The sequence below is a fragment of the Echinops telfairi genome, unplaced genomic scaffold, assembly GCF_000313985.2.
Source record: "Echinops telfairi isolate 266 unplaced genomic scaffold, ASM31398v2 ScPeMD7_42;HRSCAF=159, whole genome shotgun sequence".
Lineage (NCBI taxonomy): Eukaryota > Metazoa > Chordata > Mammalia > Afrosoricida > Tenrecidae > Echinops > Echinops telfairi.
Window position 1 is genome coordinate 4,166,020 of NW_022103940.1, and position 21,100 is coordinate 4,187,119.

The following is a 21,100-nucleotide window of genomic DNA, read 5'->3' on the forward strand; positions in this document are numbered from 1 at the left end:
CTTCAGTGATTGTATCAGGGAGGTGGGCACCCACTGGTATGATTTTTAGTTCTTTGATGTCTGATAACTGGTCTCTTCTGCACCTTGTGGTCAGACAGGCTGGTGTGCTTCTTCCATGTGGGCTTTGATGCTTCTCAGCTATATGGCCACATGTTTATCTTCAAGCCTTTAAGACCCCAGATGCTATATCTTTTGATAGTCCGGCACCATCAGCTTTTTTCACCACATTTGCTTATGCACACATTTTTCTTCATCAATCGTGTCGGGAAGGTGTGCATCCTGGAATGCCAATTTAATAAAACAACGTGTTCTTGCATTGATTAAGTGCTTGAGTGGAGGCCCAATGTCCATCTGCTGCCTTAATAATAAACCTATAAATATATGCACATAGATCTGATTCCACACACTCTTATATCAATATATTTACATATGTACATTCTCGTCTTTAGTACCTTATCTAAGCTTAACGACATTCCTTCTCACCTCTTGAGAGGGACCCACTTCATTCCTTTTGAAGTGACCCTATGCTTTAATAAAACTGTGGTTCAACTCATTACTGCTGTGTGTGTGTGTTTGTGTGTGTAAGAGAGAGAGGCTTGTTTCTGGACACTAACAACCACATGGGTTTGGAAATTGCTAGTTCCCCCCTGAGTGATATCCCAGGAAATTCCTCTTTAATCTTACTCCCTCTAACTCTCCAAAAGACAGTTCCACTATGCTTGCATTTCTAGGAGTCCAGAAGATAAACTATAAGTCTGGTAATAATATGCTTATTACACTATATTGAATTTAACTACAGAGTTAAGCTGACAGCCAATGGCTACAAAGACGGTTTTTGGCTATACCCCTGACTCTTTTCCCACAAAAACTAAACCTAACTTAAACATGTATTTACATATATATATATATATATTTTTTTTTTAAATTTATATTTATAGTCTCATGTACTTCCAAAGCAAAATCTGAGGTGCTTTACAATCAAGGTCAAAGTATAATTATCACAAGGGAAAGGAGAAAATGTACAATTTTCACAGGGTAAAAGAGAAAACATAAGCAATAAGAGAGGAGGGGGCATTCTATTTCAAAGGCCTCTTTATCTTTCCTCCATGTTTTCCATCTGTCTTTCTTTGATTGCTCCCAATTATAAAGCCCCCCCCCTTTTCAGCTGCTGTCAATAATGCATGGAGTCTCCGCATACCCTCACTTAACTAAGCAGCTAAAGAGAATGAAGTCCAGTTGACTTGGATTCTCAATATGTTTTTCAGAGGTAAATTATTGAGAATAGAATAGAATTAGAAACCTAGGATGAGGCTGGAATGGGCAGCCTTTAGCAGACAGAGAGCACAATGGCCAGTACCACTATCAACCCTCCATTGCCATCAAGTTGATTATAAATCATAGTGACCCTATAGTACAGAGTAGAACTGTTCCTTAGGCTTTATGAGAGTAAATATTAATGGTAGCAGACAGCCTCATTTTTCTCTCAAAGAGCAGCTGGTGCTTGTGAACCACCAGTCTTGTGGTTAACAGACCAAAGCATAACCCACAGCTTTTATTACTAGGATTATAGGAATTTAAATTTAATTTCCCCGCAAACCAAATAATGGATATAACTCACTGTTACCTGAAATGAGATTTGATCTGTTACAGCTTTCTAGTTTTAGTTTGCAAGTTACAGTAGGTTTAACACTCTTCTGTATAAGACTTTGCATAATAAAGGTATGTATACTCTCTTCCCCTCCATAACCTCTCCTCTCTTTTACTTCAGAATAAAACTGTAAAAAGCATCTGTTTGTGATTTCTGAAAACACTCACCTGTATTTGAATTAAGCTCATCAGGTTCTGATTCTATCCCATATTGACTTCCATTTCCCTGAAGAGTGTTCATAGCCAGGAGTTTCATTTTCTGCAACTTCATGGCCTCAGCCATTGCTGCTGCTGTTATACCTAAAACCAGAATGATCCCTTTAAAATAGAAACTATTTATGAATGCAAATACAAGCTTGATACATTTACTTAACAGGTGTCTTTCTCTTTCCTTCATTTCTTCCATCTCTTCAGCACAGCCAAAAGTGAGCTGTTCAACTCTAGCTATTTCTTTACTATTCAATCAGTGGGAAATTTAAAAGCTAAAAAAGGACTAAATATGGATCTGATCCCCAATTTAAAAAAAAGAGGTAATGGTGAAATTTAAATTGTTTGGAAACATTCCAAGATTCTCACTGATGCATTCTGATGTGTTCTAAGAGTTCTGCACTGTTATTTTTATACAAAACTCACTATATACTAAATTCTATCTAAAACAACACTGCCAAGAAAAAGCACTCTGCAATGCTATAAGAAAATGATTTTTTATTATTGGTACTTGAACATTTAAGCTTCATATTTCAGGTTTTGATCTATACAATAGGCTTACTTAGAGAAAAGGTCGGAGGAAAAGCAGGGACAAAATTAATCAATCAAATATTGATTCATATCCTACTATTTTTCTCATCATTTAATAGGCTCTCTTTGACTAATCATCTTGAGCGACTTTTGGTAACACAAGAGGCTTTCTGTTCATAAATCATCATTGGCTGTGTGCTTTCTTAGGAGTCCTGGTGGTAGAGTGGTTACACATTGAGCTGCTAACTGCAAAGTCAGCAGTTCAAATACACCAGCTACTCCTCAGGCAAAAGATGAGAATTTCTACTCCTGTGATGAGTTGTAACTCACAGGAAACTCACAGGAGTAGTTCTACTCTGCCTTATAGGGTCACTGTGATTTGGTATCAACTCGATAAGAGTGAGTTTGGTTTTGAATTGTGAGGGTACTTTCTGTGGAATACAATTTAAACTTCTTAATCCTAGAAGCCTGTTTTATAATTCTACATTTTTAGCCTTAAATCTTTCTAATTTCTTATATATTAACTCTATTTTTCACGTTTAGAATTACTAGTTCATGGAAGGACTTAGAATGTCCCGAGTCTTCCTGCCACAAATTTCTGGCCATTACAATTCCTTCCATAAGAGAATTACTTCTTTTCAACCCATATTTGTGTATGTTTCTTTCTACTACAAGATCCAGACCAAATGTCACAATCTGAGAATTTTTTTTTGTAAAGCCAAGAAGATATGCTCCGAGATCACTTGGTTCATCTGCACTTAAGGCATATACTTTGTTCTAGCCTCAGTATATTTACTTCGATATAGACATAATTTTTCCTATTGGATTGTTAGTTCCTTAAAAGTAGTTAAAAATCTAACTTTTTGAGTGTGAAAATCTCTGAAATACCATCTATCTAGAATAGGCATTTTAAACTATTGATGAAATATCATTCACATACATTATACATTTTAAACAAATGCCAAATGCCAAGTCCTCGTCTGGATGTATATTAATACATTGTGTTAGCCTGGGTACTTTAGAGAAACAAATCCACAGAAACTCATGTATAAGAGAGTTTTATATACAGGTTAAGTGCGCATCAAGAAAACATCCTAACCCAGTGCTGCTCAAGCCCACAAGTCCAACATTAACCCATATGTCCATCACCAATCCACAAAGTCCTCCTCCATCTCACAAAACAGATGCAATGATGCCGACTGCAGGAGGAAAGCCGAGTCAGTGAACGTGTCAGCATCTAAGCAGTGGCAGGGGTCTCTACAAGGGTACTCCAGCACCCAGGGATACATTGGGGTAGGTCCATATGGCTTCTCCTCAGGGATCTCTTGCAGGAAGTGAGCCTTGCCAGCTGAAGCAGGGAACTGGCTAAGGCAGCTGCACCGTGGTCCGACCATCAGAAAGCAAGAAACCTGAGAACTAGAAAGGCGGGGCCCACCGAGCCATTTATCCCTCTGCCCTCCAATTAACCCCACATGTGTTTATCAGCCAGGTTGGCACAATAAACTAACTACCTCATACATTAAAATGTATACTTATTGTAGTAGTTACATACCTTAATCTCCTGTAAAGTTGAAGATATTAAGAGTGAAGAGGTTGAGTCTAGCCTGTCAATCAGATCACAGCCTGATGATGCCTCCTTGTGGGCATGGCCTTCTCATGAAGATTCTGGTAACTTCCTCTCTTTCCACCTGTAGGTGGGCCACACTTTCTCTGCTTCACCTGCCCATTGAGAAGCCATGCCCAGAGAGCTGGAAGAGCCACATGGAGACTCCCACCAGTACTGAGATGCTTCCACTGCCATTGGTTCCACAGGATTTTTGACCCATTGCCCTGTAATCTTCCTGCATTTGGCATCATTGCAAGTAGAACTGTGTCTGAAGAGGAATTTATGGACTAGTATCAGACATATGGGATATTATTGGACTTATAGACTTCATCTGGACAGGTCTGGGATGTTTCCTCAATATACAATTGCTCTTTGATATAAAGCTCTCTCTTGCACATATGAGTGTCTGGATTTTTTTCTCTAGTCAACCTGGCCCAACACATTTATCAAAACATTAATTAAAGTACTTTGAATTTCTTTCTGCTGATAGTCTACTCAAGACCTCTTTGTTCTTTTGAACTTTCTTTCTCGGGGATAAAGGCAAGGTACTAGTGGAAAGAAGCCCAAATATGAAACAGAGCAAAGTTTTTTCTTGTGGGAGAATAAGGTACCTGCAAGTATCTTTTGAGCAGGTAATATGTTACTGCTGCTAATCTAAATCAGTTATCTGTGACTGGGCGATTTTTATCTAGAATATTTTTGTTAGAATTTCTGCCAGAAGGATAAAATGTCCTGTATTTGAAAATTGGGTTACAGGGAAAGAGAAGTGGGAATAAAAGACTGTAAACAGTCTTTCTACCTTTTTAGAGGGTTCACTTCTCTTCTGAAACATATACATGAAGGAACCAACTAAATAAAAATTGTCACACCATCCTTAACTTTTTGATCCATTGTAGTATAATTACAGTTTCTTACATCAATATAAGGAAATTATTAATTATTTTAAGAACTCTCTATAATAATATAAATAGAAAATGTATATATAAACATATAAAGTGAATGCTTTGGTTATTGTATCAATTTATAAAATGAAACTTTAAACAGTAATAAATAATCAAATTTACCCCAAAATTCTTTCTTCCAGTGAAATACACACACACGCACACACACACACATTTTAGCATTAAATACATAAGAGAACAGGTGCTAAAAATAACAGAACAGTCCATACTCCAACAGTGAATTCAAAAATTTAATGGATTCCAACAATTATTTTAGAAATTTTATTGTGATTTGAATGAATATTTACAAAGCAAGTTGGTTTCCATTCAACAATTCATGCACATTGTATTTTGTGACATTGACAGCAATCCTCACAATATAATAAAATTTTTCTAATTCCTCTCTTTGTATACCGTTTCCATTCATTCTTTCTTACCCTTTGAGTATTATCCCTTGGCTAATGCTCCTTCCTTATTTGTATGGTTGAAAATTCCAACATAATTCTTTTCAGTGAGTGTCAAAATCCATAAGCATCTACAGGTGTCATGCTACAAAAAAATATTGATTGCATGTTTGATTAAATTCAGAGTAAAGACGCTGGTAGAATTCTCCAATATCTTCAACGTTGGCTTTAGTAGTAGTGTATAACTTTGAATGATATTTTAATTCACTGGTCTTTCATAGTGGTGTATAGATATTATCCTGTTGCAGGCAGTATTACAATTCAAGATAGATCTTGATGTGACCTATTTGATAATTAATATGCTACCATTGCTCTTGATTTTGTCATTCTGGACCTAATAAACTATATGATTCAAAATGAAAAATATCAATACATTTCAGTTTACTCATCCTAGGATTAGAGCCCTAATAGTGTAGTAGGTTATGATTTGAGCAGCTAAACTCTAGGTCAGTAGATCAAACCTATAAGGCTGCTGTGCCAGACAAAAAGGAGGCTTTAAGCTGCTGTAAAGTTTTACAACCTTGTAAATACAAAGGAGACCATTCTAGCTTGTCCTAGAGGGTCACTATGAGTCAGAATCTACTCATGAGTGTAAAGTTTTATTTTTCAGGAATGCCTAATATATCAACCTTTATATTTCCATTCTGTTTTTGATGACTTCCAATTTTCCTAGATTCATACTTTATACATTAAATATTTCACTTATTGATAGATGGTTGTAGTTGTTTCTTTCGATTTTGAGCCATGTCCCATCACCAAATGAAGGTTCTATATGATTTGCTAGATCAGCACCATTAAGATCAACTCTACTTTAAGGAGGCAGCTTTTCTCTAGTCACTAGAATAAAACAAGGTGATACTGCATGGTTTAAAATTGGGAAAGGTGTATGTGAGACCTGTATCCTTTAAATATGTTTATTCAATATGTATGCTGAGCAAGTGATCTGACAAAATAGACTATATAAAAAAGGCAGTATAGCACCGATGAAACACACAACTTTCCTCTAGGTCTTTGGTGCTGCCTTCAACCCACTATCATGACCTCAATTCTACCTTACAAATCAGATTAGACCAGAGCATGCACATTGCTACAGATAAGAGCCCACAACACAGGGAATCCAGGATAGATAAACCCCTCAGGGTCAACAATGAGAGTACAGATACCAGTAGGATTAGGGGATGGTTGGGGGAGAAAGGAGGAATCGATCACAAGGATCAACACATAACCCCCACCCAGGGGGACCAATAACGGAAAAGTGGGTGAGGGGTGATGGAGGATGATGTAAGATATGAAAAGATTAATCTATAATCTATCAAGGGTTCGTGCGAGAGGGCGAGTGGGGGAGGGAGGGGGAAGAAATGGGTAGCTGATATCAGGGGCTCAAGTGGGAAGAGAATGCTTTGAAAATGATGATGATGACATATGTGCAAATGTGCTTGACACACTGGATGAATGTATGGATTGTGATAAGCAATGTAAGAGCCCCCAGTAAAAGTATTTTTTTAAAGGCAGGACAATTGTACGAAGGCTTATTAAAAACCTCTAATATACAGATGATATAATTTTGTTTGCAAAAAGTGAAGGATACTTGAAGAACTTACTGATGATGGGCAAAGACTGCAGCATTCATTTCAGATGACAACTCATTGTAAAGAAAACAAAAATCCTCACAACAGGACCAATAGACAGTATCATGAAAAACAGTAAAGATTGAAGTTGTCAAGGATTTCATTTTACTTGAATCCACAGCCAATGCCCATGAAAGAAGAAGTCAAGATATCAAATGGCATACAGCATTGGGTAAATCTGCTGCACAAGTTCAACTTAAAGTGTCAAAGAACAAAGATATCACTCTCAGGACTAAGGCGTACATGACCCAAGCCGTGTTATTCTAATCTATTCATATGCATGTGAATGCTAGACAATGAATATGAAAGATAGGAAATGAGTTGATGCATTCAAAGTACCATGGATGGCTAGAAGAACAAACAGATCTATCTTGGAGAAGGGACAGCCAGAATGTTGCTTGGAAGTCAGGATATTCAGACTTCAGCTCATGTTCTTTGTTATCAGGAGAGACCATTATGATTTGCTGAGCATCAGGAGAAAAGAGTAAGACCTTCAACGAGAAGGATTGGCAGAGTGACTTCAATATTGGGTTCAATAATAACAAAAACTGAGAGGATGGTGCAGAACTAGCAGTATCTCATTCTATGGTACACAGGCTAGCTAAGCACTTTAGCTCACTTGATAGCTACTAACAACAACAAAAATTATGATGAAGCAGACTTTTTACCACAGTAGCATAAGTCATGGTAAAGAGAAAATAAAAAAGAAAATTGCTTTAGTTTTTAAACTAGTGACATCCTTTTGCATATTTTCTAGATTGTCCCAGATATTTTCTTGACATATCTTAATTGGCTTGACGGAATTACAGTCACCCAAAGGACCTATGGATCATTCAAGGGTAACTCTAGAAAAAAATTCATTACAATGGTTTAAACCTTGCTTAGGACATCTGGAGCTGTGGGCCTCATGATAAAAAATATATCTGGAAAATTTAACAGAGAATTTACAGGATCTTCTGATTAGCAACTTATAATTTAAACCTTACCATAAAAGTTATTAAATTAATATTTGCTTCAATATTGGTAGTATAAATGTTAACATTTTATATACACAAGCTGTCTTAAACTAAAAAAAAAAAACAACAACAAAATTTGACAAAATATCCAAACCATCTGATATACTAGAAGTCAGCAAGTAAAATATGCCTCTTACAATAACATTAAGAGAATGAATGAGCAAGATTTTCAACTTACTTTTAATTTTAGGAAAGATGATAAATTTCAAATACCTGTGTATTCTTTCAATCAAATACTTTTGTGAAGAAAAAACATTACTGAAGAAAAGTTACTAAGAGAATTCAGAAAATAATGTTGACATAGTAAAATCATAGTATAATATCATTTTTGGAGCCATGTAGTTCAATCACTTCATTTTGGATAACAATAAATGTAGTCTCAGATGACCCATCATAAATTAATTATTTAGAGAATGAAATGGAACACATTTCAAGGATCTTGATGGCATATGTACATATGTATCTGTTAAGGTTCTACTAAACCGAAAACAAAAACAAAAAACTCACTGTCATCAAGTTGATGGCCAATAACAGCAATTCTATAGGACAGGATAGAATTGCCATTGTGAGTTTCCAAGACTGTTAACGCTTAATCCAAAGGACAGGCTGGTGTTTTCGAATTGCTGACTTTGCAGTTAGCAGTCCAACGCGTAACCACTATACCACCAGGACTCTTCACTAAAGTCCTACGGTAGTTCAAATGTGAGCAAATGAAAATCTCTTAAGATATTATGATTCCCTCATGACATACAGATTTAATTGTCTGTTGTGTTTCTATAGCTCCTTAAACTTGTTTCAAATTTCCTTGGAACCTTAATCCATAACCAATATATTTTTATATTACTCATGGTATTGATAATTAAATGCTTTTAATTTAATAAACACTTAAATTTTGTTTGTTCAGTCTTCATCAGAAACTTAATATGTATATCTTCAGATAAAACATAGTCAAGCCAACATGGTCCCATCTACCCTGAGACCAAAACAAGTAGATGGTGACTGGTTACCACTACCAACATTCTAATCAGAGCCACAATAATTGGGCCCTGACTCAATGAGAGAAAATGTGAAGTTGTTAGGGTTTATCAGGTTGATTCCTAGTTATAGCAACCTGGTCATGCATCACCCTCACAACTGTTATGTTTGAGACCATTGTTGCAGTCAGTGTGTCAACCTATCATGCCCAGGGTCTTCCTCTTTTTCACAGCAACTGTACTTTACCAAAAATGATGTCCTTTTCCAGGGACTTGTCTCTAGTGATAACATGTCCAAAGTATGTGAGATAAAGTATCACCATCTGTAATAGTTTATTGTGCCAGCCTGGCCGATAAACACAAGTGGGATTAACTGAAGGGCGGAGAGATAAATGACTCAGTGAACTTCGCCTTTCTTGTCTCTCACTCTTTGATCATGGGACCAGTATGCGGCTGCCTTGCTTGTTCTGTGCCTCAATAGGCTACACTACCTGTGGGATGCCTAGCCTGTGGACTGTGTTGCTGTAAGTTGAGATCCCTTTAAGACATCTCTGGAGCTGGGGACTGGCAGTTGGGACTGGTGGTTGGTTGACAGTTGGTGATCTGCCATGTGGTTGGCTGCTGTGCTGAGATAGCCCAGCTCTCTCTATAAATGAAGGAAGATCTTGCAGCCGACTAGACTTGAAGGACTGCTAGTCTCTCACAACTCTCTCTCTCATGGGAGTGAGTTGCACTGACTGAGCCATTTGTACTGCTTTATAATGTAACTGTTCATTTCTTGTATTATATACCTATCTGTATATAATTTAACAGTTCATTTATGTGTTATATATCTAATTATCTTTATAAATAAATATATAAAATTATCAGCAATCTGGTTTTATCTCTCTAGAGAACCCTGTCTAACACACCATCCTTTCCTCTAAGAGCTATTCTGGCTGTATTTCTTCCAAGACAGATTTGTTGGTTCTTTTAGCAGTCAATAACACTTTCAATTTTATTTTGCTACATCAAAGTTAAAATGCATAGATTCTTTTTGGTCTTCTTTATTAAATGTCCAACTTTCATATGTATATGATGTGATTAAAAACACCATGACTGGAGTCAATCAAGCACACCATAGCCCTCAGAGTAACATCCTGGCTTTTCATCATTTAAAAGCAGTGTGGTGCAACAGATTTACTCAGTACAATGCACTTTTTGATATCTTGACTGCTGCTTCCATGAGCATTTACTGTGAGTACAGACAAGATGAAATATTTGACAAATTCAAATACAGTTATCATATTATCTATTGGTACAGTTGTGGGGATTTTTGTTTTATTGTAATTCATTTTGTAGGCTGCAACCCTTGAACTTAATCAGCAAATGCTTCAAGTGCTCCACACGTTCAGCAAGCACGATTGTGTCATCTGAAAATAGCAGGTTTTTATTAAGCCTCCTTTCTAATGCACATTCTTCTTCACTTAATCAAGTTTCTCTTATTATTTGTTAAGAATATAGATTAAATAAATAAATAATAACCTGTCACATACCTTTCTTGATTTTAAACCATATAGAGTAGAACCACAAATTCCTATAAACAAAACAAACTGACTGGACTGCTTGTGACTGGAGGACTCCTGATACTATTGCTCTGGGCTACATTTCAAACTTTTACCTGAAATTAACTTCTGACAGCACCTCATAGCTCAATATAATTTGGCTTAAAAAAACAAAGAATGCTGAAATTAAGTTCGTTGTACCTTTAAAACCCTCCTATATACAACCTGACAGTAACAATTACTTTAAAAGAAAAATGAAAATATAAGAGGGCACAGAAACTAGATTAATGGAAAATGTATGGTCAGAATAGAAAGAATGAGTCTTTTTGTACATTGTGAAGAATATAACCAATGTCAGTAATCAACTTGCATAGAATTTCTTGAATGTACATCTAAACTTCTGAGTAAATGTTCACTGAAAATATGATAAAATACTATTTACAAAAACATAATCATGGAAATGGAAAAGACTGTTTATTTAACCTTATGGAAATATTTCCTTTTATTCAATTTCATTCTTAGCCTCAGGATGTGGCTTAGTGTAGTACTGATGGGTTTGAAATAGAAAAGCATAATTTGACCCAATTTTGCCTTGCAGACCTGGTTAGACCAGAGGATGCACAGCGGTACAGATGGGAATTGGAAACACAGGGAATCTAGGACAGATGAACCTCTCAGGACCAGGGGTGACAGTGGCGATACCAGGAGGGAAGGGGGGTGTAGAAAGGGGGAATTGATCACAGGGAGCGACATATAACCTCCTCTCTGGGGGACGGGCAGCAGAGGGATGAGTGAAGGGAGACGCCAGGCAGTGTAATATAAGATACAATAGTAATTTATAAATTATCAAGGGTACATGGGGGAGAGGGGAGGAGGAAGGGAGGCAGAGGGGAAAAAAGGAAAATGAGTTGATTCCGGGAACCCAAGAGGCAAGAGAATGTTGGGAATGATGAGGGCAACAAATGTATAGATGTGCTTTACACAATTGATCTATGTATGGTGATGAATTTTATGAGCCCCAATAAATTGATTTAAAAAAAGAAAAGAAAAGCATAATTTGGTTCCAAGTTCTGTTCCCAAAGTGCATCCTTGAAATAGAAAACAATTCTAAAATTGGTTTGAGTCTTTAGTTGAAATTAGGCTTGTACAAGACAAGTAGAAAATAATAAATTTAATAAGATTAATAGATCCTTCTTAAGACGGGAAGATGCAATAACTATAGGTAAATATCTGGCATACATCTAGAAACCTAAGGGGTATCCTACTGAGTAACTGGACCTTAAAATAATAAATTGTTTATTATGTTTAAATGCCATGTATTTAATTGCTCAAAATAGATTTTCAATGACAGAGAGTCTGTTAACAGAACAATGTTCACCGTTTCACTTGCTTGTATTTGAACATTTATTTCTGTAGCATCATATCCATTCTTGGCCATGTAATTTCATTATTGGCTTAAAGTCTATTCACAGTAATTACTGACCAAGTGAAACATACTCAACACAGACGTTGTAATGTTATTTAAAGATATAAGTTGTTCAATGATTTATATACTTAGAATACATAAGTTATATTATTCTAGAGAGAGTGATTTATATACTTATGAATATTACTTTTTAAATTTTATACACAACCTCCAACTTCAGGCTTGATGAGTTGATAAAAATTATAAATTAAGAACCCATTGTTGTCAAGTCAGTTGTGCCTCATAGCAAACATATAGGACTGTCCCATAGAGTTATCAAGGTTGTACTGGTTATATGCCGTGGCTGGAGGGATATCATTGTTGATATCAGATGTATCTTGACTGAAAGAAATAAAACAAGAAAGATGTTTGCTTGTATTTTGTTAACTATGCAAAGACATTCCATTATGTGGATCATAACAAAACTTGGATAACCATAGGATTTCCAGAGCACTTAATTGTGCTTATGTGGAGCCTCTACATGGAACAAGAAGCAGTTGTTCAACTATAACAAGGGGTACTGAGTGGTTTAAAATCCAAAAACATATCAGTCAGGGTTTTTTCATCTCATCATACTTATTCAATGTGTATGCTGATCAAATATATGAGAAATTGGACTACATGAAAAAGGGCAAAGTATGAGGACACAGATGACACACAGCTTTGCTAACTGAAAGAGATGAACTTTGCTAACTGAAAGAGAGGATCTGGAAGAGATGACACAGCTTTGCTAACTGAAAGAGATGAACTTTGCTAACTGAAAGCACTTGCCGATGAAAATTCAAGACTTTAGTATAAATTTCAACTCAATATAGAGAAAACAAATATATTCACAACTGGACCAATGGATAAAATCGTGTTAAAAGAAGAAAAGATTGAAGTTGTCACAGATTTTATTTTGCTTGGATCTAAAAAGAATGTTCACGAAAGCAGCTATCAAGAAATTAAGCAACTTATTGCATTGGGTAAAAATGCTACAAAAGAAGCCTTCAAATAGCTAGTGGGTCGCTTTGAAGACTAAAGTGCACCTGACCCAAGCCATGGTATTGTCAATTGTTTAATATGTATGTGAAAATTGGGCTGTTAATAAGGTAGACTGAAGGAGAATTGATTCATTTGGATTATTGTGATGGTAAAAAAACATTAAAAGTAGCCTGCGGCTAGTTGAGATAACATGGACACCAAGGAACAGGAATGGGAAATCTCCACAACTACTGGAGAGGTCCCAAAAGGCAGAAGTCTCAAATGCTGGAAGACAGAAAACAATTTAAGTTAACTAGACAAAAGTCTCCTAAAGTTGGGTGTTACTGACTCTCTTTCACCATTGAGTAGCAGCCCCAGCTGATTCTGTGCACTCCCCATCCCTTGTATAATCTAACCCTTCCTTGATGCTCATCCAACCTACCCAACAAAAGAGCTTGCCTCTCTAAACTCTGGGGGCCCTGATTGGATGGCTGGCCATGTGGGCAGCTTAGTGAAGATATACTAAATACCCAAGCAAAGTTTTCTGCCTTTTTTCTTTCTTCCTTACATGTCTGGGCATTTCCTCCCATGCACCTCCCTCCCGCATAAATTAAGAGAAATATTTGGCAATGAGATATGAGATAAAAGGATGAGTTTTAAATCTATAGAACACTACAGCACAGTAATAAGAAAAATATAAATAACCTAAACAAAAATGGTCACAAGACATAGTCAATTTACTAAAGATGACACCCAGGAGATCAACAATTAAATGAAGAAATACATCCATTAGCCATACGAGAAGTAAAAGTTAAAAGTACAATGAGATACCACATGATACTGACACTCTTAGCACAATTCAAAAACATAGACAATAATAAACTGTGGAGAGGATGTGGAGAGTTTTGGACACCTGTGCATTGCTGGTGGGATTGCAAAAATATACAATTACTGTGGAAGTCAGTATGGCATTTCCTTAAGCAAATAGCTTACGATCCTGCAATCTCTATATTTGGTATATACCCTAAAGAAATAAGAACCAAACACAAACACACATGAATACCGATGTTTACCATAGCAATTTCTATAATAGCAAAAAGAAGGAAATATTTTTTAAAAAACCATCTGTGGCGGAATGGATAAGCAAACTGGTACATACGTACAATAGAATATTATGTATCCTTAAAAAATGGCACGTATGCCAGACACGTTGTGAAATGGATAAAATTGGAAGATATTACACTCAGCAAAGAAAGTAAATGTCATAACGGTAAATATTTCATGACACTATCATTATAAAACAAATTACACAGATGGAAAAGACGTTGAGGACTAGATGAGGCCATAGCTCGGGGGAAAGGAAAAGGGAAAGGACAGGCAGTTTAGGATGGAGGGTGGATGGGAAAAGAAAATAAGACAAGAAGAAAGAACCACATACACAGGGTTTGACTAGGACACTGCCACTCTTTTGCTGAGATGGGCGGTGCAACTACATGTAGTACATTATTCTTTGTATTATAGTCCACAAATGATAATATATGAATGAATCAGACTTAACCCTGGTCTGAGTGGTTAAAGTCAAAACTGACTTAAACATTTTTGAGACACATCCAAAGAAACAAAACCAAGAACTCTTTAAAGGGTTGAAAAGCAAGGATGTTACTTTGAGGACTCAGGGGTGCCTGACCCAGGACATGGTATTTTCAATCGCTTCCTATGCATATGAAAGTTGGACATTGAATAAGGAAGACCAAAGAAAAATCAATGCATTTGACTTATGGTGCTGGCAAAGAATATTAAAACAACTCCAGAATGCCAAAAGAACCAACTAATCTGCCTTAGAAGAAGTATAGCCAGAATGCTCCTTAGAAGGAAGGATGGAGACACTTTACCTCAGCTTCTTTGGACAGGTTATCCACAGAGACCATTCTCTAGAAAAGATAAAATGGATGGGCAACAAAAAAGAGGAACCCCTTCCACAAAATGGATTGTCATAGTGGCTGCAACAAAGGCCTCAAACATAATAACAATGGAGAAAATTCTACAGGACTTGGTGGATTTTGTTCAGTTGCACATACGGTTGCTATGAGTCAGAACTGACTGGATAGCACCTAACAAAACAATATGGCCATCTATAGGAAATGTTTGGTTTGTATACTATTACAGTAAACATGAATTCTGCTATTTTTAAATGTAAAGCACTTTGAAGTCGAATTTTCTACCTCCACACGATGAGATGAAATAATAAGATTAAAAGAAATTTAAATCATTTTATTTGGTGGCTCATAGAACTCTTATCACAATCCATACATACGTCCTTTGTGTCAAGCACTTTTGTACATTTGTTTCCCTCATCACTCTCAAAACATTTGCTTTCTACTTGAGCCCTTGGTATCAGCTCCTCATTTTCCCCTCCCACTCCCTCTCCCCTCCCCCATGAACCCTTGATAATTTATAAATTATTATTATTTTGTCATATCTTATACCATCTGACGTCTCCCTTAACCCACTTCTCCACTGTCGGTCCCCCAGGGAGGAGGTTATATGTAGATCCTTGTAATCTGTTCCCCCTTTCTCCCCCACCTTCCCTCCACCCTCCCGGTATTGCTACTCTCACCACTGGTCCTAAGGGGTTCATCTATCCTGGATTCCCTGTATTTTCAGTTCCTATCTGTATCAGTGTACATCCTTTGGTCCAACCGGATTTGTATGGTAGAGTTGGGATCAGATAGTGTAGGGCAGGAAGCATTCAAGAACTAGAGGAAAATTGTATGTTTCGTCATTGCTACCCTGCACCCTGACTGGCTCAGCTCTTCCCCGCGGCCCTTCTGCAAGGGCATGTCCAATTTCCCACAGATGGGCCCTGGGTCCCCACTCTGAACTCTCCCTCATTCACAATGCTATGATTTTTATTTTTGGTCTTTGATTCCTGAACCCTGATCCCTTTGATGCCTTGTGATCTCACAGGCTGGTGTGCTTCTTCCATGTGGGCTTTGTTGTTTCTCAATTAGATGGCCACTTGTTTATCTTCCAGCCTATAGGATCCCAGATTCTATATCTTTTGACAGCCGGGCACCACATTTGCTTATGCACCCACTTTGACTTCAGTGATCATGTCAGGATAGGCTGGTGTGCATCTTCCATGTGGGCTTAGTTGTTTCTCATCCGGATGGCCGCCTGTTTATCTTCATGCCTTTAAGACCCCAGGTGCTGTATCTTTTGATAGCTGGGCACCATCAGCTTTCTTCACATTCGGTTATGCACCCGCTTTGTCTTCAGAGATCGAGTCGGGACAGGCTGGTGTGCTTCTTCCATGTGGGTTTTATTGTTTCTCAGCTAGATAGCTGCTTGTTTATCTTCAGGCCTTTAAGCCCCCAGATGCTATATCTTTTGATAGCCAGGCACCATCAGCTTTCTCTTATGTATACATTCTATGAGGTCCCCAAGGGGCAAAAGCAGTTTGTGAAAGGCTGGTAAAGGTGAGCAGCTGAAACCCACACAGTGACACCACAGGAGAAAGACTTGTCAATCTGTTTCCACAAACAAGAAAAACCTATGGTGCAGTTCTACTTTGTAACATACATTCACATTTCTGAATCAGAAATGACTAGACAGCAACTGTATTTGCTGATTATTTTTTAATGTATTCTGTTTTCAGAAGTAAATAATAATTAGTACTCTATTATCTCATACTAAAATGACAATTAATTGCTGTTCAATCATTTCTGAAAAACATTAGGCATTGTTGTGGTGAAATGCCATCAGGTAGGTTCCAACCCATAGTGAAGTTATGCGCAACAGAACAAAACACTACATGGTGCTATATCATCCTCACAATTGTTCCCATACTTGAGCCCATTGTTGCAGTCACAATGCCTATTCATCTCCTTGAGAGCCTTCCTGGTTTTGATTCCCCCCCCAACCAAACATTAATTACTTGAATATACTATAAGCAACCCACAACATTGTGTTATCAAAAAACCCTCGATGCCATAAAGTTGATATTGACTCACAGTGACCCTATAAGGTAAATATTAAATCCCAATGACTACTATTGATAATAAAAAGACATTGTATAACTACCCCTGTGAGTATCTAATTGTAAACCTCTAAGGGAGTAGAAAACACCATATTTCTGATTTGGAGGAACTGATAGTTTCAAACTTCTGACCTTGTAATTAGTAGGCTGATGCTTAACTCACTATGCTACCAAGGTTGTAGGTTGGTGCATTCAGATCAGTTCTGACTAATAGTGACAGAACAACAGAACAAAACACTGCCTGGTCCTGGGCCATCCATCTCCTTGACGATCTTACTCTATTTTGCTGATCTTCCAATTTACCAAGTATAATGTCCTTTAACAGACATTGATCTATCTTGATAAGATATCCAAAGTAATTCAAATGAACTCTTGCTATCCTCACTTCCAAAGAGAAGTCTTGCTGTACATCTTCCAAGAAAAATTGTATTTGTTACTCTGACAGTCATGGTATTTTCAATATTCTTCACCATCTCCATAATTCAAACGTATCAAGTCTTCTTTGGCATTTCTTATCTGTTGTTCAACTTTTATGTGCATATGGGGTGTTTGAAACTACCACTGCTTGAATCAGATGCACCTTAGTCCTCAAAGTGACATTCTTGCTTTTCAATACTTTAAAAAGGTTCTGTGCAGATGTGTTTGCCTAATGAAATAAGCTGTTTGATTTCCTGACAGTTGCTTTGATGAGCATTTATTTTGGATCCAAGCAAGATTAAATCACATTTATCATGATGTGTCTATTGATCCACTTGTGAGGATTTGGAATTTCTTTAATTACATTGTAATCCATACTGAAGACTGCAGTCCTTGATCTTAATCAGCAAGTCCCCCAATTATTTCTCAATTTCAGCAAGCAAGGTTGTACCATCTGCATAATGAAGATCGATAATTAGCCTTCCTCCAATTTTGATGTTGCATTCTTCATATAGTCCAGGGTCTCAGATTATTTTCTTAGCATATAGAGTGAATAAATATGGTGAAAAATACAATATTGAGGCACACATTTCTTGATTTTTAAACTATGCTGTAGCCTCCTCTTCGATTCAAACAACACTGAGCTGGAGTACAGGTTCTGCATGAGTACAGTGAAGTGTCCTGTCATTTCCATTCTTCTAAATGTTATCGATTTTGTTATGTGATTTACAGGTGAGATTAATCAGATACCATAAGAATCTGGCTTTCATAATTTGGTCACCAGGATACATAATGCATCTATCAAAATTATTTTTCAAAGCCTATGCTTAAATATCTTAGTGATAAGCAATGCTATAAAAAATTACATGACAGAATTTTGTAAGACAAATAACTCATTCATTGCAATCACTTTTTTTCAACAACATAAACAGTGACTTTACATATAGACTTCACCAGATGAAACACACAGGTATCAAATTGATTACATCTTTGGCAAGAGTCAGTGGAGAAGCTCAAAATCATCAGTCAGAACAAGACTTGGGGTCAATTATGGAACACACCAGAATTTGTTCATATAAAAGTTCAAGTGAAAGCTGAAGAACATTAGAAATGAGGACAAAATATGAGTATATTTCACCTTAATTTAGAGACCATCACAATAATAAATTTGAGTATTTAACAGTAATAACTGAAAGCCGGAAAATTGTGAGATGACATCAAGGACTTCATATGTGAAGAAGGCAAAAGGTCATTGTGTTAGTCGGGTAAGCTAGGGAGACAAATCCACAGAAACTCATATGTATCCGAGAGAGTTTTATATAAAAGGTAAGTGTACATTCAGAAAGCATCCCAACGCAGTGCTACCTAAGTCCATAAGTCCAACATTAGCCCATATGTCTGACACCAATTTACAAAGGCCTCCTCCATCTCACAGTACACACGCAATGATGCCGACCGCAGGAGGAAAGCTTAATCAGTGAGCGTGTAAACATCTCAGCACTGGTAAGGGTCTCCACACGGCTACGCCAGCACCCAGGGCTGCATCACGGTAGGTTCACGTGACTTCTCCTCAGGGATGTCTTGCAGGAAGTGAGCCTTGCAAGCTGAAGCAGGAACTGGCTTAAGCAGCTGCATGCTGTTCCAACTATCAGAAAGCAAGATACCTGAGAACTAGAACTATTCCCACATGTGTTTATTGGCCAGGTTGGCACAATAAATCTTAACTATCTCAGTCATTGAAAAACTAAAGAAGGTGGATTAAGATATAACTACATTAACATTTAATACTATCATTTGTTTTTACTTTTGACCCACTTAAAACTTGTTCTAGATTTTACGTTATGATTTTCTTTTTTCAGTTAGATTAATTGGCACATCTTTATTGCTATAAAAATATAAACATTTATTAAACAGAAACATCAAAATGTGAAGCTGTTGTTTCTCAACATATCTTCCATCTAGGTCTATATACTTCTTTTTGATTTAACCTTTTTAAATAATGAATTAAGTGAAAGTTTACAGAGCAGATAATCAGTTTTACATTCAATAATTCATGTATATTTTGTTTCAGCACATCCATTGTAATTCCATCAACATACCATCCCTGACCCCATTTTCTCCCTGCAACTCTTCTTTTTTTTTTTTACAACTCTTAATTTTATTATTTCTTCCTTCCTAAATCTCCGAACTTTGTCACTGAGTAAATGCTGCCCCTTTGATCATTTTTTATTCATTTTGTTTTTTAATTCTTTTTAAGTAGTGACATATAATATGTATATTATACAGTTCATAGCCTTACCATAGACAGCATTGGAAATTGGACTAGTGCAGATATAGTTAGGTTAAAATTTAACACTTTATCATTTGTTCTCTTTTGGAATCATTTAAAATTTGTTTTAATTTTTATTATTTTTATTTAGGATAGGTAAATATATAGAGACACTAAAGATGTGAGGGTTGGGGAAATGGAGAGCTAATAATGAATGCAAGGAAGAAGAAAATGTTCTAAAATTGTAATTATGATTTCAAAATTCTTCTAAATATGTTTAATATGTTTAGTTATTGATATACTTCCTTTCTATTGTGGATTTTCCTGTTTTTTTATTGTTATTGGTGTATTTTGTATGTTTTCTTGATATGAAATCCAGGACAGGTAAATCTAGAGATGGTAACTGGATTACTAGTTTTTAGGGTTATGTGATGGGAAGTTGGGAACAGATGGGGAACTAATAATAATGAATACAAGAATGAAGAAATGTTCAAAAAATTATTGTGGTAATGACTGTACAATTATTTTTAATATATTTAAACAATTAAATTGTATGATCTATGAATTATATATCAATAAAATTGTTAAAAGAAAAAAATATGAAAAAATGGAGATGAAAGAAAATAAAAAAAAATCACAGGAGATTCTGAAATTTGCTGTTAAATATAAACTAGCTAAAGTAAATTAAGAAAATGGTGAAGTAAAAGAGCTGAACAGAGTATTTCAAAGGCAGCTCAAGAAGAAAAGCATTATAATTAAATGTGCAAAGAACTAGAGTTAGAAAACACAAGGGAAGGATACTCTCATCATTTCTCAAGACAAAAGAATTAAAGAAAAGGTTCAAGTTTTGAGTTCCAATATTAAATAAATCTATGGGAAAATGCTAAACAATTAAGAACGCTCCAAAAGAAGATGGAAGGCCACATGTAGACCTTGTCCTCTGTTCCCCCTTTCTCCCTCTCCTTCCCTCCACCCTCCCGCCATCGCCACTCTCTCCACTGGTCCTGGGGGGGTTCATCTGTCCTGGGTTCACTGTATTTCAAGTTCCTATCTGTGCCAGTGCACCTCCTCCGGTCCAGCCAGATATGTAAGGTAGAATTGGGATCATGGTAGTAGAGTGGAGGAAGCATTTAAGAATCAGAGGAAAATTGCATATTTCATCGTTACTACACTGCACTCTGATTTGCTCCTCACCTCCCCGCATCCCTTCTGCAAGGGATGTCCAATTTCCCCTGGATGGGCTCTGGCTCCCCACTCTGCACTCCCCCTCATTCACAATGTTATGATTTTTTTTCTTTTTGTCTTTGATGCTTGGTATCTGACCCTTTCGCCGCCTTGTCATCTTACAGGCTGGTGTGCTTCTTCCATGTGGGCTTTGTTGTTTCTCAG

The 21,100-nt window shown here is 36.7% G+C and overlaps 1 protein-coding gene across 1 annotated transcript in view; it reads right to left on the reverse strand.

Annotated features, from left to right (window-relative positions):
- The window catches only part of DACH2 (dachshund family transcription factor 2), a 781,274-nt gene that overhangs the window by 215,648 nt on the left and 544,526 nt on the right, over positions 1–21,100 (reverse strand). Inside the window, exon 4 of the mRNA XM_030885734.1 lies at positions 1,816–1,947. Coding sequence (XP_030741594.1) covers positions 1,816–1,947 — 132 coding nt within the window. The remainder of the gene's footprint in view (positions 1–1,815; positions 1,948–21,100) is intronic.